The sequence below is a fragment of the Coturnix japonica genome, chromosome 18 (assembly GCF_001577835.2).
Source record: "Coturnix japonica isolate 7356 chromosome 18, Coturnix japonica 2.1, whole genome shotgun sequence".
Classification (NCBI taxonomy): domain Eukaryota; kingdom Metazoa; phylum Chordata; class Aves; order Galliformes; family Phasianidae; genus Coturnix; species Coturnix japonica.
In genome coordinates this window covers 486,456-509,864 of record NC_029533.1, presented here as the reverse complement: position 1 = coordinate 509,864, position 23,409 = coordinate 486,456, and the positions used below count along the sequence as shown (strand labels likewise).

At 42.2% G+C, this 23,409-nt stretch overlaps 1 protein-coding gene and 1 long non-coding RNA gene across 3 annotated transcripts in view; one reads left to right on the top strand and one right to left on the bottom strand.

The window, feature by feature from the left end:
• The window catches only part of LOC107322057, a 40,066-nt gene that overhangs the window by 7,612 nt on the left and 9,045 nt on the right, over nucleotides 1-23,409 (bottom strand). The gene's annotated exons all lie outside the window — the stretch shown is intronic.
• The window catches only part of LOC107322040 (myosin heavy chain, skeletal muscle, adult), a 24,571-nt gene extending 1,162 nt beyond the window's left edge, over nucleotides 1-23,409 (top strand). Inside the window, exons 1-38 of one of the 2 annotated variants that reach the window (XM_015879635.2) lie at nucleotides 2,444-2,715; nucleotides 2,803-2,946; nucleotides 3,042-3,198; nucleotides 7,666-7,693; nucleotides 7,787-7,895; nucleotides 7,981-8,073; nucleotides 8,572-8,635; nucleotides 8,728-8,826; nucleotides 8,933-9,036; nucleotides 9,117-9,255; nucleotides 10,138-10,256; nucleotides 10,355-10,504; nucleotides 11,306-11,476; nucleotides 12,119-12,425; nucleotides 12,528-12,604; nucleotides 13,468-13,555; nucleotides 13,646-13,763; nucleotides 14,087-14,210; nucleotides 14,854-14,990; nucleotides 15,093-15,348; nucleotides 15,994-16,236; nucleotides 16,452-16,628; nucleotides 16,714-16,859; nucleotides 16,947-17,037; nucleotides 17,123-17,512; nucleotides 17,657-17,783; nucleotides 18,780-18,898; nucleotides 19,320-19,516; nucleotides 19,893-20,076; nucleotides 20,155-20,320; nucleotides 20,494-20,618; nucleotides 20,776-21,084; nucleotides 21,233-21,436; nucleotides 21,714-21,839; nucleotides 21,931-22,101; nucleotides 22,188-22,292; nucleotides 22,428-22,523; nucleotides 23,126-23,409. In XM_015879635.2, the coding sequence (XP_015735121.1) occupies nucleotides 2,509-2,715; nucleotides 2,803-2,946; nucleotides 3,042-3,198; nucleotides 7,666-7,693; nucleotides 7,787-7,895; nucleotides 7,981-8,073; nucleotides 8,572-8,635; nucleotides 8,728-8,826; nucleotides 8,933-9,036; nucleotides 9,117-9,255; nucleotides 10,138-10,256; nucleotides 10,355-10,504; nucleotides 11,306-11,476; nucleotides 12,119-12,425; nucleotides 12,528-12,604; nucleotides 13,468-13,555; nucleotides 13,646-13,763; nucleotides 14,087-14,210; nucleotides 14,854-14,990; nucleotides 15,093-15,348; nucleotides 15,994-16,236; nucleotides 16,452-16,628; nucleotides 16,714-16,859; nucleotides 16,947-17,037; nucleotides 17,123-17,512; nucleotides 17,657-17,783; nucleotides 18,780-18,898; nucleotides 19,320-19,516; nucleotides 19,893-20,076; nucleotides 20,155-20,320; nucleotides 20,494-20,618; nucleotides 20,776-21,084; nucleotides 21,233-21,436; nucleotides 21,714-21,839; nucleotides 21,931-22,101; nucleotides 22,188-22,292; nucleotides 22,428-22,523; nucleotides 23,126-23,281 (5,823 nt within the window). In that variant the 5' untranslated portion in view covers nucleotides 2,444-2,508 and the 3' untranslated portion in view covers nucleotides 23,282-23,409. Of the gene's footprint in view, nucleotides 1-2,443; nucleotides 2,716-2,802; nucleotides 2,947-3,041; nucleotides 3,199-7,665; nucleotides 7,694-7,786; nucleotides 7,896-7,980; nucleotides 8,074-8,571; nucleotides 8,636-8,727; nucleotides 8,827-8,932; nucleotides 9,037-9,116; nucleotides 9,256-10,137; nucleotides 10,257-10,354; nucleotides 10,505-11,305; nucleotides 11,477-12,118; nucleotides 12,426-12,527; nucleotides 12,605-13,467; nucleotides 13,556-13,645; nucleotides 13,764-14,086; nucleotides 14,211-14,853; nucleotides 14,991-15,092; nucleotides 15,349-15,993; nucleotides 16,237-16,451; nucleotides 16,629-16,713; nucleotides 16,860-16,946; nucleotides 17,038-17,122; nucleotides 17,513-17,656; nucleotides 17,784-18,779; nucleotides 18,899-19,319; nucleotides 19,517-19,892; nucleotides 20,077-20,154; nucleotides 20,321-20,493; nucleotides 20,619-20,775; nucleotides 21,085-21,232; nucleotides 21,437-21,713; nucleotides 21,840-21,930; nucleotides 22,102-22,187; nucleotides 22,293-22,427; nucleotides 22,524-23,125 lie in introns of those variants that run through there. The other variant, XM_032448297.1, reaches the window with a different exon arrangement.

Below are 23,409 nucleotides of genomic sequence, written 5' to 3'. Positions count from 1 at the left end.
CCATAGTGCCAGAGTCCTCTTCATTCACAGGTCTATACCTGGTTCTGGGTATTAGATCAGTGATATTCATTAATCTTTTTTTTCACGCTTTTAATAACCAAAATGTCAACTACTAGCAGAAGAGCATGTTTAGATTTTACAGCATTTAAAGCAGTTCAAGTGACAGTGCCCTTTACCTATACCTAGGTTAGTCACTCTCCAGGATTACCAGCAAATTCCTCCTTTCTCAGAGCATTAGCATTGTACAGTACTGCCTGTCTCTTCTCATATTCTGCTATAGACATCATTGTGTTGATAGCTTTTGTTGTGCTGAAAGTGTATGAATGTGTAAGTGTACAAAATATTTGGGATGGTATGGGAATGCTGAACTAGGAATGTGTCAGAGTGCATTGGGCTGTGAAATGTATGTGAGTGATTGTGTGTACAGTTGTGGTTGTGTGGAGTGGCTCCTATTTTTGAAATTGTAAGTAGTGAAGGTCTACAAGGACCCACCTTGCTTTCTGGCATGGTTGAGGATATTGCTTGCACAAACAATCATGAGACAGATGCTTAAGAAGTTTAAGCTGAGGTAATAGGGCTTGTTCTAGTGAGGGGAAATGGGTAGTATCACTATATATTTATGATTTATAAATATAGTTGTTATTGAAGGTTTTTATAGGTCTAGGTTACTTTTGCCTATTTGTTGCTCAGATGTCTTGGAGTATTTTCAGTAAAAGTGGAGAAACATAAATAAATAACTGCTAGTGACTTCTCTGTGAGGGTGTACAAGTGCTAGTCATTAAATGTTATGCATTTCTTCCAAATAATCTTTTAAAACAATCACTGAATATTTTAAAACTAGAACTGTTTCAAAAAATACTGTATCATTTCTTTCCTTTGAGTATGAGGTACTGCAAATAATTTTTGTTTTAGACTACATGTGCCCTTTCTTTAGTATCAGTTTTGTCTGACTACGAAAACAGTAAAAATTTCCCTAGCTTGCATTTTTTGATTATCTAGTTTTTGCTAACAAGTCAATTTCCACACTCTAAGTACAGATGACATGCCCCAAATTGAATTCTTATTCTGATATGCTGTATCATTGATTTCCTTCTTCTGGCACTGTTAAAGTCAATGTCCTGGCCCAAGATATGTGTTTGTTTTTCTTTTTTTCCGTATAAAATAGAGTGAACTAGTAAAGAACATTCAAAATTTTTCTTTCGTAAAGTTGTCTTTTCTCATACTTTAAAGATATTCCTTAAATTCACAGGACTGTATATTAAATATATTTTGCATTATTCCCTTTTTACTACTAATATAATTACAGTACAGAAATGTCAAACTATCTTACCTGACTCAGAGATCAAGCTATTACCAGAATGGTGAAAAAACCTATAAATTCTGCATCCAAGTTCTTTAAGTGTTTTGACTTACCAAGATTCTCTTATTAACAGCACTGTTAGACTATATATAGTAAATACATCCACAGGAATGGTAAGATATAACACATTTCTAAATATATCTTGTGAAATCAAATGAAAATTATGCCATTAGTTATGTTTGCCAGACAATGTTTCTCCAAAGAAAGTTTGCCAAACTTTTGACTGAAGGAAAAATCCAAAGCATCTGCATACCAGACTCTATAAAAGTCTCTATGGAGTGCTGTGCCCAGTCTCGACAGAAAGTTTCAAGGTAAGCACATGGCTCCTGTGAACTTCTGGGCAGAACCTTTTATTCCAGTTTACTTCCTACAAGCCTTGGATACCTACTTCTGTGAGGAACCATATCTATTACCAGTATAGGCTTGAAGGCTGAGTTTTTGTGTTTTTGTGTGGGGTTTTTTTTTGTTTGTTTTTTTTTGCTATCCACTTATACATTAACTGGGGATATATCTTATCTGTGCAAAAGACAAAGTGAGTTACAGTATTTTCAAGCAGCAGTGACTGACTTCCAGCCTCTGCCATCAGAATTGACAACAAATGTATGAACTTTTGAAGATGAGGAACAAATGCTGCTGCTTGACATTTTGAGAAAACAGAGTAGACAATCATGATATTTATGTGTGTAAAAGTGCAAAATGAATTTTCCATAACAAGTGAATTCTATTAGCCAAGGAAGTCTCTCAAAGACTTTCAAGATAGTGCTGAAGCCAACATCACAGACTAATTTCATCTGAAGTCTCTATAATGGCATGCATTATCAAAATTCATTATAATCTACCAAGATAATACAACACGGAAAGATTGTATTGCAATATTTCAGCATTCAAAAACAAATTCTTCCTTTCATAGCCAGATATGTTAGGAATTAATCTTAATCTTAATTTCAGGAAAGAATACAGGTATTTCTAACCAAGATGTAGGCTGAAATAAAATTTTTGAGATATTTATACCTACTTGTATATTTTAGATTATGTATGCTTTATACTGTAGATTTTCACTCTTTCACAGAACACATTATTCAGTGACCCAACATACTTTCTTTCCTACAGAGCACTCTTCTGACTGTGCTTCCTGTGTAAGCGCAGCCATGGCTTCTCCAGATGCTGAGATGGCCGCCTTTGGGGAGGCAGCTCCCTACCTCCGAAAGTCAGAGAAGGAAAGAATTGAGGCCCAGAACAAGCCTTTTGATGCCAAGACATCTGTTTTTGTGGTGCATCCCAAAGAATCCTTTGTGAAAGGGTCAATCCAAAGCAAAGAATCAGGGAAGGTCACTGTCAAGACTGAAGGTGGAGAGGTGAGAAAAAAACAAAGGTTAAGAACTGAAATTAATTACAACTCTCAACTGTTAGCTGACATTAACAGATCTCTGTTTTCCTGTCAGACTCTGACTGTGAAGGAAGATCAAATCTTCTCCATGAACCCTCCCAAGTATGATAAAATTGAGGACATGGCCATGATGACCCACCTCCATGAACCCGCTGTGCTGTACAACCTCAAAGAGCGTTATGCAGCCTGGATGATCTACGTAAGTACCAGCAGCTCTTCCTTGGGTAGCGTAGCTGGGGAGGACTGTTGTGCCAGGCTGAGTGGAATCCAACGTGCTGTGTCCCCTCCTTGCAGACCTACTCGGGCCTGTTCTGTGTCACTGTCAACCCCTACAAGTGGCTGCCGGTGTACAACCCAGAGGTTGTGTTGGCCTACCGAGGCAAAAAGCGCCAGGAGGCCCCTCCACACATCTTCTCCATCTCTGACAACGCCTATCAGTTCATGCTGACTGGTAAGAAAAGTGCATTGTCTTTATAGAAATTTAATATTTGCTTTTTTTTTTTTTTTTTTTTTTTTTTTTTTTTTTTAAATCAGTCTGCATAGAGATGTAAACCTCAGCATTAACTTTAATGAACTGTTATTTTAATATTTGCTAATATTGTGATTGAGACACAGTTCTATCCTAAATATTTCTAGAAGTCTAATAATAGCATGCAAAAATGGGCACAGAGTTACAGTAAGAGTAAATAATAAGGCATAGTGGGTCAAATGATACAAATCATCAAATCATAGAATGGCGTGGGTTGGAATGAACCTCAAGGATCACCAAGTTCTTACCGCCCTGTCACCGACAGGGTTGCCAGATACTAGATCATGTACTAGACTGCCAAGGGCTTCATCCAACCTGGCCTTGAACACCTTCAGTCAGGGACAAGGCATCCACAGCCTATCTGGGCTACACGTTCCAGCACCTCACCACACTCTGAGTAAAAAACTTACCCCTCACATTTATTCTAAATCTTCCTTCCTTTACTTTATGAACATTCCTCCTCGTCCTATCATTATCTGAATGTATAAAATGTTTATTTCCCTCATGTTTCTATATTACCTTGAATTATTGGATGGCCACAATGAGGTCTCCCTGTAGTCTTCTCTTTTCCAGACTGAATAAGCCTAGTTCCTTCAGCCTCTCTTCATAGGAGAGGTGCTCCAGCCCTTGGATCATCTTTGTGGCCCTCCTTCGGACCCTCTCTGAAAGCTCCATGTCTTTCCTGTGTTAGGGGCCCCAGACATAGACACTCCAGATGGGTCCTCACAAGGGCAGAATAGAAGGGGACAGTCTCCTCACTCCCCCTTCCGGCTGGCTGTCGTCTGATGGAACTCAGGATTTCATTGGCCTTCCAGGCTACAAGTGAACTGCTGGCTCATGTTAAGTTTTTCATAAACCAAAAACCTTAAGTCCTTCTCAGCAAGGCTACTTCCAAGGAATTCTCCTCCCAGTTTGTATACATATCTGGGATTATCTCACCCAAATGTAGAACCTTGTACTTTGGTTTGTTGAACCTCATGAGTTTCACAAGGGCCCAGCTTTAGAATTTATCAAGGTCCCTCTAGATGGCATCACTTCCTTCTGCTGAATGAGTCACTCCACTTAACTTGGTGTCATCAACAAATTTGCTTAAGGTTCACATCTTAAGGTGCACTCAAGATGTTCAAGAGTACCAGACTGAAGATGGACCCCTGGGGGATGCTGCTTGTCACCGGCCTCCACCTGGACATAAATAGCCATTGACCACAAGCCTCTGGTGTAACTTTCCAACCAATTCCTTATCCACTGAACAGTCTATCCTTCAAATCCCTCTTTCTCCAATTAAGAAATAAGAATATGGGGGACCATGTTAAAGGCCTTGCAGAAGTCCAAGTGGATGACATCAGTTGCTTGTCCTTTATGTGCCTTAACATGTCTTCCAAGATGAGCTGTTCCATGATCTTTCTGAGAACAGAGGTGAGGCTCACCAGCCTGTAGTTCCCCAGGTAATCCTTCCTTCTCTTCTCAGAAATAGCAGTGATGTTTCCTTTTTTCCAGTCCCTGGGGACTTTGCCTGACAGCCATGACTTTTCAAATATGATGGAGAGCAGCTCAGCAATCACATCAGCCAGCTCCTTTAGGACCCTGGGATGCATGTCATCCAGCCCCACTGACTTGTCCAAATTCAGCCTCATGAGCTGGTCTCGGACTTGCTCTGCCCTTACAGTGGGGGGTAGTTCACCACCTAGAGGTTCAGATTCAGGGAAGTGAGAATCCTGGCTGCCAGTGAAGGTTGAGGCTAAGAATTCATTTCTGTTGCTGTCAGTTCTCCTTTTTCATTTAGCAGAGGATGTACTCTCTCTGTGGACTGTCTCTTATGACCTATGTACCCTGCTTGTTGTTGTTAACATCCCTTTCCAATTTCAATTCCATTTGTACCTTGGCTTTCCTTGTCAAATCTCTACAGTCCATACAGCATCCCTGTGTTCTTCCCAGGTGACACACCCTTGCTTCCACTGTCGATACTTGCCCCCAGTTTGACCACCAGATCAGTTCAGTCATGCTGGTTTCCTGCCTCCCTGGCCTGCTTTCTTATTCTGAGGGATGGAGAGCTCTTGTGCTCTCAGAAAGGCATCCTTAAAGAGTAGCCAGCTTTGTTCCACTCCTTTGTCTCTAAGGACTTCTTCCCAGGAGATCTCATCCAACAATTCCTTAAACAGCCTGAAGTTTGCTCTCCTGAAGTTCAGGGTCCTGACTCCACTCTTTGCCAGGCCCATGTTCCTTGAGATCACAAACTCAACCAGGGCATAAGCACTGAAGCGCAGGCTGCCTCCAGTCTTCACAGAATTACCAAGGTTGGAAAAGACCTACAAGATCATCCAGACCAACCATCCACCCATAACCAACAGTTCTCATTAAACCATATCCCTCAACACAACATCCAAATGTTTCTTGAACACCTCCAGGGTCAGTGACTCCACCACCTTCCTGGGCAGCCCATTCCATTTCCTGACCACTCTTTCAAAGAAGTACTGTTTTCTAACATCCAGCCAAAATCTTCCCTGGTGCAGCTTGTAGCCATTCCCTCTGGTCCTATCACCAGTTACATGAGAGAAGAGGCCAACCCCTAGCTCACTACAACCTCCCTTCAGGTAGTTATAGAGAGCAATGAGGTCTCCCCTGAACCTTCTCTTCTCCAGACTGAATAATCCCAGCTCCTTCAGCCACTCCTCATAAGCCCTGTGCTCCAGACCCCTCACCAGCTTTGTTGCCCATCTTTGAACATGCTCCAGGGTGATATCTTTGATATCTTTGATATCTTTTGATATCTTTAACAGTCTCCTCTGCACTAGTGAGCACCAAAACCCTATTAATTATTTGGATCTCAGTTGCTCGAAATGTTACATAAAATATTAGTAGAGTTCATATGATTTAAATTGATCACTTAAAAATATATTGTAGTCCTTGGTATTAATATATTAAGTCCTTGGTATTTTATCTTCACAGTCATATCTTCACATAGATAGATAAGTCCTTGGTATTTTCACATAGATTAGACATAAATTGAAAAAAGAAAATGGTCTGAATTCAGGTGTTACTCTGATATTTACAACTTGTTGAGAAAGGAGTCAGGATCTCAGCAAAGTTGCTTTATCCAGAAACAACAATAGAGGTATTCATTTCAAATTAGTTGTTAGCTAATGCTTTTGAAGGACTTGTTTCTTCTCAGACAATAAAGTTTCTAGATCAGAATGGACTAGTGTCCTAGCACTGAAACTGCAGTTTTTTTGAAGACAATCAAATCTTTGATGTTCATGCATCCACAATAGATTCATAAGTACATAGAAACATAACTAAACATAATAATGTTGCCTTTTAAATAAACTACTTGAATACTGAAGAAAAATAGGAAGATAATTTGTGTTTCTTCTTTTCTACTTGCACATTTTAGCACTAGAGCAAGTTCATGAAGGAGAAGTAGTTCAGCATTTTCTATCATATATGCTTTCTTCATACTTCCTTGTCTTAGTTGGTGCCTTTAAAAACAGACTTGCAAAGGCAGAAATAAGCAAAGAATGAACAGAATAAATCTGAAACAAAAGACAACCAAAACAATATAGGAACTTTCTTTTCCACTTTGGAAATAATTAATCCCTTTGAATTCACCATTAAGAACAAACAAACAAACAAACAAACAAACAAAAGAAGAAGGAATAAAAGACTGTTTAAACATTTCCAACTTTGATTAAGTCTCTACAATTTTAGAAACCAGGGTTACTGAGGAAAGAAAATTGTGAGAAAAAAGGAGTTTAGTAAGAGGGCAATCAGAATTCTTTTGATGCATACATTTATCATCTATAACCTCTTGATAGACAGAGAGGAAAGCTAATTAATCAAACTTCTATAATGGCATTTTGCTAAAGGGAAGTTGAAAGAAACTGATTACAGATTCTTCCACTATTTGAAGTCTCCCCGATGTATAAGTCTTCAGTTGTACTTCCTGGAACATTCAAAAAATGCATAAGAAATATAAGATTAATCTCTGTAGATTCTACAGGGAGTTGCTTTATATGAGCATTTCATTTCAGTATCAATAATAATGACATCTCTGAGGAACATAATTCTCCAGAGTATCCAAAATGTAAAATAATGCAAATACTCCCAGCACTCTTCATGTCATATTTAGACAGATTATAGAAATAGGTCAAGAAGAGATATCCAGTTTCACTGCCCCAAGATGGATTTTTTTTCTCTAAGAAAAAATACTGTAGATAAAATCTGTCAACAGCAAGTAAAATCTGTAAAATCTGTCAACAGCAAATATTTTTCTCACTGAAGCTGCCTGTATGTAAGACTCTCCAAAAATACTGTTGTATTTATCTCACACTATAAGTTTGATCTTATTCAAGAACACCACTAACAGCATTTTTATTTCTGCCTCTTTCACAGACCGCGAGAATCAGTCAATTCTGATCACGTAAGTACCTTCTTTATTGGAGTCTGTGTGGGGCTGCCCTGTGTTGGTGAACTGCTGTTTGACTGCACACTCTCTGCTTCTCTGGTTTGACAGCGGAGAATCTGGTGCAGGGAAGACTGTGAACACGAAACGTGTCATCCAGTACTTTGCAACAATTGCAGCTAGTGGGGAGAAGAAGAAGGAGGAGTCTGGCAAAATGCAGGTAAGTTAGGAAAAATAAACAGAACACTTGATCTATATTTGCCCTTGCAACTAAACAATAGTAATGAATAATTATCATCCTGTAGGGAACGCTTGAGGATCAAATCATCAGCGCCAACCCCCTGCTGGAGGCCTTTGGAAATGCCAAGACTGTGAGGAATGACAACTCCTCACGCTTTGTAAGTTGCAGCTTTGGACAAAAACTTCCATAGAATCAGAACATGGTTGAGGTGGGAAGGTATGTTTGGAGGTGATCTGCTCCAACCTCGCTTCTCAAGACAGTGTACCCAGAGCAGGCTGTCCTGCAGCACATCCTGGCAGCTTTTGAAGGAAGGAGATTCCACAGACTCTGTGCAGTCTGTGCCAGTGCTCAGCCATCAGCAGAGTACAGATGGAACCTCTTGTGTTCCAAGTGTGCTTATTTTTTTTTCTCCTAGTGTTTTGCCCTGTCAGTAGGCAGCTCTGGAAAGAGCCTGTCTCTGACCTGTTTGAACCATCCCTTGAGACATTTCTAGACATTGAGAAGATGCCCCTGACATTTCTCTGTTCCAGACTGAACAGGGCCAGCTCTCCCAGCCTTTCCCTACAGAAACTGTGTTTCAGGCCATTATTCTCCCTGTTTTATATGGGGGCAGTGAAATGCAGCCAGGCTGAAATTGTTCTTTTCCCCTCAACAGGGTAAATTCATCAGAATCCACTTTGGGGCCACAGGCAAACTGGCTTCTGCTGACATTGAAACTTGTAAGAGCTGCTCCTGTCTTGCTCACCTTTCTTCTCAAATTCTCACCTCTGTGTCCTGTCTTGTACCTGACTCTTTCTTCCTTACTTGTCAGATCTGCTGGAGAAGTCCAGGGTCACTTTCCAGCTTCCAGCAGAGAGAAGCTACCACATTTTTTATCAGATCATGTCCAACAAGAAGCCAGAGCTAATAGGTAGGAAGGATCATTATGTCTGTTTGGAAATGAAAACTGAGCAACTGTTTCCTCTACTGCCCTTCTGAAAATGTAAGCCTGTGTCCTTTCCTATCCCTGCTTTCAGACATGCTCCTTATTACCACCAACCCATATGATTACCACTATGTGAGTCAAGGTGAGATTACTGTTCCCAGCATTGATGATCAAGAGGAGCTTATGGCTACAGATGTGAGTAATACATAAAACAGGTAATTTTATGGACAGGAGCTCTAGTACGAATGTATTTATTTTACTGAGTCTGTTCCTAGAGTGCCATTGACATCCTGGGCTTCACTGCCGATGAAAAAACAGCCATCTACAAGCTGACAGGGGCTGTCATGCACTATGGGAATTTGAAGTTCAAGCAGAAGCAGCGAGAGGAGCAGGCAGAGCCAGATGGCACAGAAGGTATCAGCCAGTTCTGCTAGTAAAACTGATGTAAAAACTTCTGTTTATTGTCTGTTTAATTGCATCCCCAATCACAAGAAATGCCAGTCTTTTATCCAGTGGATACTTCTCAGAAACATGCTGCTTGAAATTGGGAACCTGAACAATGAGTTGCTCTCAGAAAAACCTTCAAGCACTATAGCTGGTTTGTTGTTTGCTTGTTTGTTTGTTTGTACCAAAATATGTCCTACATTTCTTGCTATGCAGAAATTCTGTTTCCACGGAACAAGAGTGTGCTACAGTCATGCCTGATATGATATCAGAGAGTTTAGGAGTGGTTCTGGGAGCTTCCAGACTCAAGCTTTCCCTATTCATGCAGTGCCTGTTCTTGCTTTTAACACAAGCGAGCATTAGCTTCTGCAATCTTTACTCCTTCCCAGAACTTATCACAGAATCATAAAGGTTGGAAGAGACCTCTGGAAATCATCTATTCCAGCTATACGCTAAAGTATGTTAGGTTACACAGGAAAGATTCCAGGAGGGTTTTGAATATTTCCAGAAAAGGAGACTCCACCACATCTCTGGGCAGTCTCTTCCAGTGCTCTGTAACCCTCAAAGGAAAGGTGTTTATTTTCATGTTAATATGGAACTTCCTATGTTCCAATTTTGTCTGTTGCCTCTTGTTCTATTTCTGGGCACCACTGCTTTACTCCCACTCAGTACATATTTATAAGCATTGATTAAATCCCCTCCCAGTCTTCTCTTCTTGAGGCTGAACTAGTCAGAGCAGACTGATACCTTCCCATTTCTAAAAAATGAAGAGATGATTTAATCATGCGGACCAAATTCTAGCCATTGTCCAATGATACATGCTCCCCTCTCTCTTACTTTCTCCCTTTCTAGTGGCTGATAAGGCTGCCTACCTCATGGGCCTGAACTCAGCTGAATTGCTTAAAGCCTTGTGTTATCCTCGAGTGAAGGTTGGGAATGAATTCGTGACCAAAGGTCAAACTGTGTCACAGGTACAATCTTAAGTATGAAACTACATGAGCTAAAGAATATTGTGGATATTCTTCTTTTGCAGTAGAAGGTAACCCCAGTCCTTTCATCTCTGTTCTAGGTGCACAATTCAGTTGGTGCTCTGGCAAAGGCTGTCTTTGAGAAGATGTTCTTGTGGATGGTTATTCGCATCAACCAGCAGCTGGATACCAAGCAGCCCAGGCAGTACTTCATTGGTGTCCTGGACATCGCTGGCTTTGAGATCTTTGATGTAAGGAACAAAAGCTTGGCATCATAGTTCTGAGAGGATCAGAAAGAGATCTTGAGAACTCAGAAGCACATTTCTTTTTAAGAAGATTCTGAAGTGTATGCTCCTCATTTGCTGTTTTTTAGATAACTATATTCTCTGTCACAGTAGAATGCTTAAATTACTTTATTTGTATACAATCTGACTTATATTGTCAACAGGTATTAAAAAACACTGTTTTGACAGACAAATTTAGACAGCCTTGACTGGGAAAAGATCTTAGACTTTTCAGAGACAGGTCTATGATTAGAGCTCACACAGATGTGGACCAGGGGTGTGAACAATCTTGGAAGAGCCAAGGAAAGGGAAATGCTGTGGGAAAACATAGAGCATCTTTCCTGTGTCGTGAATGCAGTGATGATACTAGGACTTCTGTGTCAGAACAAAGATAACTCTAGATTCTTGATTTGAAGGCAGAGAAATTCTGGTGTAGGATACTGAAGAAGCTTCCATTTTCCTAGTAGTCAGAGACACACCTCTAGTGGTGCAGCAACTGAGGTTCCTGAAGAGTCTACTTTTGAGTAGCACAGTAAAAAATAAATTTTAATTGTAGATTGATTTCAAAAATAGTCACATTAAAGCCCTGCAAGGACACTAAATTTGTTTACAGTAGGAATCCTTCTAAGGAATTAGGTGTCATTACAGTATTGCCAGGTTTGGTGGTTCAGTTGGGGAACTTCAAACAGAATCAGAAGATTACTAACACAACCCTGTGGTCGTTGCTGCCTCTTTGAGAACATCTGTACCTCTCTTTGCTTTAAACAGTTCAACAGCTTTGAGCAGCTGTGCATCAACTTCACCAATGAGAAACTGCAACAGTTCTTCAACCACCACATGTTCGTGCTGGAACAGGAGGAGTACAAGAAGGAAGGCATTGAATGGGAGTTCATTGACTTTGGGATGGACCTGGCTGCCTGCATTGAGCTCATTGAAAAGGTACTTTCTCCATTTAAGTGTATGATGCATTCTGGAATTTGGAGATGTTTCTCAGTCAGAATCAGCTGGGAAAGAACTTGCAGATGGACAGACAGACTCATAGAAACAAAGCATTTTGCACTGGAATTAATATTTTACTCAGGTGCTGAGGAATTAGTACAGATAAATGCAAATCTGTGTCACCAATCTTGCATCACTGTGTCTACAAGCATGGAAAAGGTAGCCTAGACTCCTATCAGCACAATTCTTTAAAACATAACTAGAGTCAGTTTACTTTTTCCTCTGAAGATTTGAATCAAAACTCCTCACACATTGTTTGGGAAATAAATATGGCATGGCATGATTTTCCAAGACAATGTGCATCTTGTAGCTATTTTCCCAGCTGTATTTCTGTTTGCCACTTCTCCTCATTCTACTGCCAATTTTAACCTGAAATGGTGAGTCATTCTTACCAGTTTAGTGAAGACAGGCTGCTGAAATGTAATGGAAGGAAAAAAATCTCACTGGCAGAGAACTCTTGACAAACTTATCCTCTTATCCAGGCAGAGATGCTACCAACAATACACAGGTACCTCTGAATCGCATAGCACGTGCTTCATGCTTAGGTGATCTTTCTCTGTTACTTCTTGTGCTATCCTTCAGCCCATGGGCATCTTCTCCATCCTGGAAGAGGAGTGCATGTTCCCCAAGGCAACTGACACCTCTTTCAAGAACAAACTCTATGACCAGCATCTGGGCAAGTCCAACAACTTCCAGAAGCCCAAGCCTGCCAAAGGCAAGGCTGAGGCCCACTTCTCTCTGGTGCACTATGCTGGCACAGTGGACTACAACATCACTGGTTGGCTTGAGAAGAACAAGGACCCCCTGAATGAAACTGTCATTGGGTTGTATCAGAAATCATCCCTGAAGACACTGGCCTTACTGTTTGCCAACTATGGTGGAGAAGCTGGTAAGTTTTCCACAATCCAATTTTTCATATGTTCATACAGAATTTAAAGGCAATGCTAAAGATTTCTGATCTTTTTATTTTATTTTTTTTTTCAATTTTCAGAGGCTAGTGGTGGTGGTGGCAAAAAGGGTGGCAAGAAGAAGGGCTCTTCTTTCCAGACAGTCTCAGCTCTTTTCCGTGTAAGTACCAAACTTCCTTTTTTTTTCAAAGGAGCAAACTGTTAGGATGGATCCAGAGGTGGGCCATGGAAAGGCTCAGTGGCCTGAAACATCTGTCCTAGAAAGAAGGGCCAAGAGTGCTAGGTCTGTTGAACCTAGAGAAGAGAAGACTCCAGGGAGACTTTATTACAGCTTTTCAATACTGAAGGTTTATAAATCAGATAGAGAGAAACTTTCCACACAGGCATGTTGTAGACAAGAGGTAATGGTTTTAAATTAAAATAAGGTACATTTATATCATGTATTAGGAAGAAATTCTTTATTATGGGTGTGGTGAGGCACTGGAACAAGTTACCAAGATAAGATGTTGATGCCCAGGCCTGGATATGTTCAAGTTTGGAATGCATGGAACTTTGGGAAACCTGTTACTGTGAATGATGTGCCTGCCCACAGCAGGAGTTTAGAACTAGACAGTCTTTAAGGTCTCACCCAATGCAAAACCATTCTGTGTTTCTTTTCTGTGAAATCTACTACCAAATTAGATTGTATTCAGGCTTAGCCAAGAGTCCAGATCATGAGTATCTACAGCTTAAAATGCCCAACTATGTACCAAAAGATACACCAGCTGGAAGGAAGCTGTAATATGATAGCTCTGTATTAGTATTGTATTTGTATGAGGAGATTAAGAAAAAATAATACAAAGCATTACTCAAGGGAGGAATTTCAAAATCAACAAAGCAGGGTGTCTGCAGTTTCTGAGTTTCCCTCTAGGAGTTCTGCAATATGTTGTAGGGAAGATAACTCTGTATCCAGAAACATTAAGTTTGATAAATCCACTATTAAGTGGATGACAATTAATAGTAATTAATCTCATACATCCACAGGAGAATTTAAACAAGTTGATGGCTAACCTGAGAAGCACTCACCCCCATTTTGTACGCTGCATCATCCCAAATGAAACAAAAACGCCTGGTAAGGAGTTACAGTTGGTAAAATTTGAACTGCAGAAGATCTTTCCCTGAGTATCAGAGTGGGGTAGTCACTAATTGTGGTGTTTGTTAGGTGCCATGGAACATGAGCTGGTGCTGCACCAGCTGCGATGCAATGGTGTGCTAGAAGGCATCCGGATTTGTAGAAAAGGATTCCCCAGCAGAGTCCTATATGCTGACTTCAAACAGAGGTAAGAATGGTGCCACTTGCTGTCCATTCAGACCAAAGAAAATAGCCTGGATATTGTAATGCATGTGAAACATACACTTTACATTGGTACTAAGCAGCAATATGTAAATGTTTCTCTATCAGATCATGACGATATGACATTGACGAGGATTAGGATTATTTTGGATTCTGAGCTAACAGTAAAAATATTCTCTGAATCCCATTTACAAAGGATGACTTGGCTTCAGGCATTAGACTGATTCAATGAGGCAGTCTGAGATGGGGTTCACTTGTACTGGTGGTTTCAATAATGGGTATTTCTTCATATTTTGTTTTCTTCTACAGATACAGAGTGCTTAATGCGAGTGCTATCCCAGAAGGACAATTCATGGATAGCAAGAAGGCTTCTGAGAAGCTCCTTGGGTCCATTGATGTAGACCACACCCAGTATAGATTTGGTCACACCAAGGTATGAGCAAGTCCTGTGTTCAAAGACAGAGCAGTAAGGGCTGGTTGATTCCTGAGGGTCAGGGAGTGTAGTGCAGTGTAATAACACAGCTGGCAGCTCAGGTGCTTCAGCCAAAAAGGATCCAAGCACACGATATTATGGCAAGGCAAGTGAAAAAGACCAAATAAGGACAGATTCAACTAAGAATCCAAAGCATGTTTGTGTCATGTTTGGGTCACAAGAAAGAAAGGTGTGAGGTGAAGCTAGAAGGTCTTGTTTTAAATATTGGTTGTGGACAGGTCTAGCTAAGATACCAAGGGTCAGGCACTACTCAGCAATTAGTGAAATCTAGACTTTATCAGTGAAACAGGTCTAACATTTAGTCAGGAAGAAGAGTTTACTGTGGTCCGTGGCCAGGCAGAGGCATGGCTGAGGCAGTGGTTGAGTGGGAAACCAAAACTGCAACAAGATGATTTAGGCAGGGACTAAGGTCTAGAGTTGAGCTATTGAGAAGTTCCTAGGCACAATGGAAAAATGATATGGGAAGCAAGTCAAGGTGAGGCTGGTCATGATCATTAATGTCTCCTTCTGAAAGCTGAAAGCCTGTTGTGTCTCCTTTCTGGCTTACCTGACAGTTCTGTGCTGCAACATTTTATTTTTCAAGGTGTTTTTCAAAGCTGGCCTGCTGGGACTCCTGGAGGAGATGAGAGATGATAAGCTGGCTGAAATCATCACTCGCACACAAGCTAGATGCAGAGGCTTCCTGATGAGAGTGGAGTACCGCAAAATGGTAGAAAGGAGGTAAATATTATACATATTTAATTTATTCTCATGATGCTTGATTAATTAAGTTTAAATATTTCACATTCAAGGTATGTAATAACTATTTGAATTGTGTTTCAGGGAGTCCATTTTCTGCATCCAGTACAATGTTCGTGCCTTCATGAATGTCAAGCACTGGCCCTGGATGAAGCTGTTCTTCAAAATCAAACCTCTGCTGAAGAGTGCGGAGTCTGAGAAGGAGATGGCCACCATGAAGGAAGAGTTTGAGAAGACTAAGGAAGAGCTTGCAAAGTCTGAGGCAAAGAGAAAGGAGCTAGAGGAGAAAATGGTTGTTCTATTGCAGGAGAAAAATGACCTGCAGCTCCAAGTGCAGGCTGTGAGTACGATTGCTTATTTGTTCCTTGGAAAAAAATGTTGCACAGGCAAACTCCAAGCAGAGACTTATAGGAAGATAACTAATTTACAGTAGGAAAAGAGGTAATGCACTCAGAGTTACGGAATGATGAATAAATGGACAGAGGCAGGGATGTCCTCTAGCAGCCAGTGAAGAAACGTGGCAATGCCAAATCAGACTTGATGGCCTTTCTGTCCTAAGGAGAGAGAGTCATAGCACTGATCAGTTGAAAAAAGCAGCAGACAGATCTGTCTGAACTGGATAGACAATATCTCCATTAGTTGAGCCTTCAAATCTGGCTTCTAATGCTCTTATGCAATAGAGTAAAAGCAACCATGAGAAGGACCCATTTTTCCTAATCATGAATGCACCATAATGTCTAGATTACTAGATATTTGACATTCAGCTATCAATCAGGAGTCAGTTTCTTAACTCCAAAAAACCTGCCAACTTCTTTAGTTCATTATTCTCACAAATGGGAAGGCCTAATTCCCAAAACATTATAAAAAATCAAAAAACAAAAAAAAAAAAAAAAAAGGAAGCAATTGAATGTTGTGTATGTAAGAGAAAATGACAACAAAACAGAACTTCAAAACATAACAAAAACAAATCTGTGTCTCCTCATAGGAAGCAGATAGCTTGGCTGATGCTGAGGAGAGATGTGACCAGCTCATCAAAAACAAAATCCAGCTGGAAGCTAAAATTAAGGAGGTGACAGAACGGGCTGAGGATGAAGAGGAAATTAATGCTGAGCTGACAGCCAAGAAGAGGAAACTGGAAGATGAATGTTCAGAGCTGAAGAAAGATATAGATGACCTGGAGTTAACGTTGGCCAAAGTCGAGAAGGAAAAGCATGCCACTGAAAACAAGGTACAAACATGAGACGTCACATAATGTGTGAAGCTACTCTCAGAGTAGAAGTGTCTACTACGGCAGAACGTGTTGGCTCTGGAAAAATTTTGCAGGGTCTCATGTAAACAGTAAAAGATGAAATAAACCTCATTGAAAAGCATTACAAAATGCAATGGTCACTGAAACAGCAGGCAGGTTTTGGGCCATGTTTTTATGTTTCCTCCAATTCATAGGTGAAAAACCTCACAGAGGAGATGGCAGTCCTAGATGAAACAATTGCCAAGCTGACAAAAGAGAAGAAAGCCCTCCAAGAGGCCCATCAGCAGACACTGGATGACCTGCAAGTAGAGGAAGACAAAGTCAATACTCTGACCAAAGCTAAAACCAAGCTGGAGCAGCAAGTGGACGATGTAAGAACAAAAGCATATGGCTATCATAGGACAGCTGTGGAGATAAACATGGCAGTCAGAGAACTGATGATCTCATTCTGTTTAGCTGGAAGGGTCCCTGGAGCAAGAGAAGAAGCTGCGCATGGACCTCGAGAGAGCTAAGAGGAAACTTGAAGGAGACCTGAAGCTATCCCATGACAGCATAATGGATTTGGAAAATGATAAACAGCAGCTGGATGAGAAACTGAAGAAGTAAGTATGGTTATCTGACACCTGAGTGCTGGTGGGTACATTTAGATATTTTCTTCAGACACTAACACCATTTATCTTGTTTCAAAGGAAAGACTTTGAAATCAGTCAAATCCAGAGCAAAATTGAGGATGAGCAAGCCCTGGGCATGCAGTTACAGAAGAAGATCAAGGAGCTGCAGGCAAGTCTCTGGTCCTTCCCTTTTCCCTTCAGAAAACATCTGAAGGAGAAGGACATGGTTGTGAAGGGTCCCTGATGTTCCCCAGGCCCGCATTGAGGAACTGGAGGAAGAAATTGAAGCAGAGCGAACTTCTCGGGCAAAAGCAGAGAAGCACCGGGCTGACCTCTCCAGGGAGCTGGAGGAGATCAGTGAGCGCCTGGAGGAAGCAGGAGGGGCTACGGCAGCTCAGATTGAGATGAACAAGAAGCGTGAGGCAGAATTTCAGAAGATGCGTCGTGACCTTGAAGAGGCCACGCTGCAGCACGAAGCCACGGCTGCCGCCCTGCGGAAGAAGCATGCGGACAGCACAGCAGAGCTTGGGGAGCAGATCGACAACCTGCAGCGAGTCAAGCAGAAGCTGGAGAAGGGGAAGAGTGAGCTGAAGATGGAGATTGATGACTTGGCCAGCAACATGGAGTCTGTCTCCAAAGCCAAGGTAAAGAAAGGCAAAAGAATGTGTTCGTAGACAAAAGGCATGGTGCTTAGGCTATATCTACAAGTCACACTCATATAAGAATTCTCCAGTAAAAGGCAGAGTCTAGACTTTCATTTCCTTTCCTTCCTTGCTTTCAATACCTAGGCAAATCTGGAGAAGATGTGCCGCACTCTGGAGGACCAGCTGAGTGAGATTAAAACCAAGGAGGAGCAGAATCAGCGCATGATCAATGACCTCAATACCCAAAGAGCCCGTCTGCAGACAGAAACAGGTGACACATCCTAATTCCTGATGTCCAATGAGAGAACCTCTAAATTGGAATGATGTTTTACAGAGTAAGGGGAGAATTTAGTTAACATCTCATTTCTATTCCGGATTACATGGCTTTACAGTATTCCCAAGTGCCTGTTATTGTAGATATTTAAAATATTTATATCATCTATCTTTAGTTAAACATGAGCTCAGGTTGCCAACGATAGCAATGTCCACCTGGACCACATCAGTAAAAGTGTGTCCAGCAGGACTAGGGAAGGGATTAGTCATCTGGGAGAAATTCTTTAGCCAGAAAGTGGTGAGGCATTGTAGCAGATTGTTCAGAGAAACAGTGTGTGTCCCACCTGTAGAAGAGTTTAAGGCTAGGTTGGATGGAATTTTGAGCACCTTATCTCATGGAAAGCATCCTAGCCCAGGGTTGGGTGACTGGAATTAGATCGATTTGAAAGTGCCTTCCAACCGAAACTATTTGTTGACTCTATGATTGCATGACTTTATGACAGTCCCCCTCTACACATCACTGGTGGGGCCGATTTGGACCTCTCACTACACAAAAATTCTAGAGCTGCTGTAACAGCAGAGCTGATGATGCCACTAGAAAACAAGACATATGAGGGAACTGAGGATGGTTAGAGGAAACTTCATCACGCTCTACATTTTCCTAAAAGCCAGTTTTGATGTTTGTCTAAGTGGTGTAGGGATAGGGAATAGTTTCCATTTGCACCAGGGGAGGTTTAGATTAGATGTCAGGAAGAATTTCTTCATGGAAAGAGTGGTTAGGCATTGGAACTGGCTGCCCAGAGAAGTATTAGAATCATTGGAAGCATTTAAAACTGTGAATGAGGCACTTAAGGACATGGTTAAGTGGTGGACTTCATAATGTCACATAATGATGAGACTTAATGATACCATGGGTCTTTTTGAGACCAAATCATTATATGATCTGTGATTCTACTGTTAGTATAACACTTTTTTTTCCCCTTTCATTTGCCAGGTGAATATTCTCGCCAGGCAGAGGAAAAAGATGCTTTGATTTCTCAGCTCTCTAGGGGCAAGCAGGGATTTACCCAACAGATTGAGGAACTGAAGAGACATCTAGAGGAAGAAATAAAGGTCTGGAAATACCTTCTTTCGTCAGACCACATTACCATGACATGCATGTATAGAATCCTATCTAAAACAAGAGTGGTTCAATGTTCTTTCCCCAGACACATGCAGTACAGTACAGGGGGCAGAATTTATACTTGAGGGGGTAGGAATCATAGTGAATTTGATGCTACAGAAAGTCATCCTTTGAAGAGATTCTGATACTATGTAAGACAAGATCTGCACTCATTTCTGGAAAATGTTTACAGAACCATCACAATACTGTCCCCAGGCCAATTTTCATTAACATATCTTGATCCTCTTGCACACATTTTTAAGGGATTCATTGTCCCTCAGCCTTATGTTTCTTTCATTAGGGTTTACCCATTCTTTCCTCATCAATACGTATCTTAAGATATTCAGATTACCAATCCCAGTGTCCTCACAGGCCAAGAATGCCCTGGCCCACGCGTTACAATCTGCTCGCCATGACTGTGAGTTGCTCCGGGAACAATATGAAGAGGAGCAGGAAGCCAAGGGGGAGCTGCAGCGTGCCCTGTCCAAAGCCAACGGTGAAGTGGCCCAGTGGAGAACCAAATATGAGACAGATGCTATTCAGCGCACAGAGGAGCTGGAGGAGGCCAAGTATGTGGGGAATTAGGATGTGAAATAGATGGAGATATCAGAGGTTATCAAGGGAAATTACAAGTCTCTGATAATTGGTTATGATAGGGAGTAACATACTCTCTTTGTGGTAGAAGAGAGAGGAAAAGCATGCTGTGAAAATGTGCAGACTGGAAGACATACATGCACATTGGGATTAGAAAAGCTAACCAAGGGTGAATACTCAGTAGGTGTTAGGATGAAGTCGAGACAAACCCTTTAGACTACATGCAACCAAGATGCAGAAAAACCACTGAACAGATGGAGGGTTAAAATCCCAAAAGTGAGCCCACTTATGAATGTAAAACACTTGTTCCCTCTTCATCTCTAACCTGCAGCTGTGTTTGCCTCCTTCCAGGAAGAAGCTGGCCCAGCGCCTGCAGGATGCCGAGGAACATGTTGAAGCTGTGAACGCCAAATGCGCTTCCCTGGAAAAGACAAAGCAGAGGCTGCAGAATGAGGTGGAGGACCTGATGATTGATGTGGAGCGATCAAATGCTGCCTGCGCAGCTCTGGACAAGAAGCAGAAGAATTTTGACAAGGTATTCTGGGCTCCAGCCCTGTGATTCCTGAGCAGAAGGTGGTTGCCACATCCATACTCAAGCTCTGCTGCTCCTCAGATCCTGGCGGAGTGGAAGCAGAAGTATGAGGAAACGCAGGCTGAGCTGGAGGCCGCCCAGAAGGAGTCTCGGTCCCTCAGCACAGAGCTGTTTAAGATGAAGAATGCCTATGAGGAGTCCCTGGACCACCTGGAAACGCTGAAGCGTGAGAACAAGAACTTGCAGCGTAAGTTGCTCAGCATTTGTTGCTGGCAGGGCTTTCTCAGAAGCTTTCCTGCCCATCTCTCCAACTGGGTCTGTGCCTGCAGTGATGGGAGGAGACCTGTTTATGCTGGTGGCATGGGGCCTTTCCCTGTATGCTCTTTATCTGACCACATGATTATTCCTTTTTCTCTACAGAGGAGATTGCTGACCTCACGGAGCAGATTGCAGAGGGAGGAAAGGCAGTTCATGAGCTGGAGAAAGTCAAGAAGCAGATTGAGCAGGAGAAGTCTGAACTTCAAGCCTCCCTGGAGGAAGCTGAGGTACATAGTGCTAAAAAATTGTTTCCAGTCTTATGGAATGGAAACAGTAATCTGTAGATACTGTGGAAAATATGGATTATTTCCTGAAGGATTGCATATGAGATTCTTTAGAGAGGAAGTTTTACTTCTGTTGACTATTTCTTTTTGACTTGTCCAGGCCTCCCTGGAACATGAAGAGGGGAAGATTCTGCGCCTCCAACTGGAGCTCAATCAGATCAAGTCTGAGATTGACAGGAAGGTAGCAGAGAAAGATGAGGAAATCGACCAGCTGAAGAGAAATCACCTCAGAATTGTGGAGTCCATGCAGAGCACCCTGGATGCTGAGATCAGGAGCAGGAATGAAGCCCTGAGACTGAAGAAGAAGATGGAGGGAGACCTGAATGAAATGGAGATCCAGCTGAGCCATGCCAACCGCGTGGCTGCAGAGGCACAAAAGAACCTGAGAAACACACAAGGAGTGCTCAAGGTATGAAGTTAAATAAGTGCACATAGGCATATGATGTCCCCCCTGTTACATAGAGACATCATTACAATTGTAATTCGTTAAAAGATCAGGAAATGTCACTGGGCTCCAGTGCTCTGCCACCATGTCATCTTCTTTTCCTGTTTAACAGGATACCCAGTTACACTTGGATGATGCTCTGAGGACAGAGGAGGATCTGAAGGAGCAGGTGGCCATGGTGGAGCGCAGAGCAAACTTGTTGCAGGCTGAAGTTGAGGAGCTACGGGCAGCTCTGGAGCAGACGGAGCGCTCAAGGAAGGTGGCTGAGCAGGAGCTTCTGGACGCAAGTGAGCGTGTGCAGCTCCTCCACACCCAGGTCAGATTATTTCCAGGGAACTAATCCTATCAGCATGAAGTAGTGTAGAATGAGATTGCTATGTATTTTACTTATTGCTGTGCACCTCACTGTGTAAACACTTGGAGAGCAATAATATGACATGTTTAATCCATCTATCCATTCCTTTCTGATTTGCCACTATGGCTGTAAGTGTACCCTTGCATTATGGACTTTAACAAACATTACTCTCCCTCTTCATTCTTGATGTGGGGGTATCAGGCCTAACAGTAAAAATCCTAACATTCCTGTTATGCAGAACACCAGCTTGATCAACACCAAGAAGAAGCTGGAAACAGACATTGTACAAATTCAGAGTGAAATGGAGGACACCATCCAAGAAGCCCGCAATGCTGAAGAGAAGGCCAAGAAGGCCATCACTGATGTGAGTCGAGGCTCTTTCTCTGCTGATGGCTGTTTCATTACCAAAAAAAGGTTTCTGACTCCAACCTGGCTTTGCTGCTTTGCCTCTCCAGGCAGCCATGATGGCAGAAGAGCTGAAGAAGGAGCAGGACACCAGTGCCCACCTGGAGAGGATGAAGAAGAACATGGACCAGACGGTGAAGGACCTGCAGCTCCGTCTGGATGAGGCAGAGCAGCTGGCCCTGAAGGGAGGCAAGAAGCAACTCCAGAAGCTGGAGGCCAGGGTGTGTAGGACTGGTATTTGTGCAAGTGTGTGTAATCCCAGGTCAGAGAGAGCAGGGAAGCTCCAAAGATGGGTTTCTCATTGCAGGTGCGGGAGCTGGAAGGGGAGGTTGATTCTGAGCAGAAGCGCAGCGCTGAAGCCGTGAAGGGCGTGCGCAAGTATGAGAGGAGGGTGAAGGAGCTGACCTACCAGGTAAGGCAGGAAGCCTCCTCGAGTTGACGCTCTTTACACTCAGCATGTCAAAATGGTTGTGTACCATCCCCATGGGGTACTGTTGTCTTCACTTGCTGGGAAACAATTCTCTTTCCTGCTTATTATCTGCTTTAGTGTGAGGAAGACCGAAAGAATATTATCAGGCTCCAGGATCTGGTGGACAAACTGCAGATGAAGGTGAAATCCTACAAGAGACAAGCTGAGGAGGCTGTAAGTATAACTTGAAGAATGGAAGAGAGTAATTTTCCTTCAAGGTAGCATGATCGTAGAGATAAGAGTGAAAACCAGAAAAGGGCCTGAAAGAATCTCCCAAGATGCAGCTTATCTTGGCGACAATGTTCATTGTCATGTCAGGAGGCCTTGCCTTCTTTGGGGCATACTGCAGTCAGGTAATGACTGAGGGACGTTCTGTGGCCTGTTTTATCAAGGGAATCAAACTAAAATTGCCAACATCCATTAACTAAGAGGTTCCTGACTCTGACAGTCATCAACATCACAGGGTTTTCTTGATTTTCTGAATCTAACAAATGAAATAAAAGTCAGGCACTAGGGAGGAGGAGAATAAGTACAAGAAATGATAAGACCATGTGACAAAATACCTCCTCAAAAGTGACAAATTTCTGGTGCTGTTTGTTAAGGTGGGTTTTCCAATATGGGAGGATGAGCAAGTCTTTGTGAGTCTTACGTTTAAGCACTGTTAGGCAGGAGACCGAAGGTCTTTGCTTTCCTCTGTGGAGCTACCACAACCTCTCAATGCTTGGGCACAGGAGGACCCCTGCCACAGTCCTCACCAACTCTTTGTCCTTGTACAGGAGGAGCTGTCCAATGTCAACCTTTCTAAATTCCGCAAGATCCAGCACGAGCTGGAGGAAGCCGAGGAGCGGGCTGACATTGCAGAGTCACAGGTCAACAAGCTCCGAGTGAAGAGCCGGGAGTTTCATGGCAAGAAAATGGAAGAAGAAGAGTGAGAATGTCATGAGACAGCAAAGTGGCATAAGGAATTCACAAAATGTGAACTCTCTGTCACTTTCTTCCATTATATATATTTTTAACTCTCTCCATACGCGGCAAATAAAAATAGTACTTCACAGACACA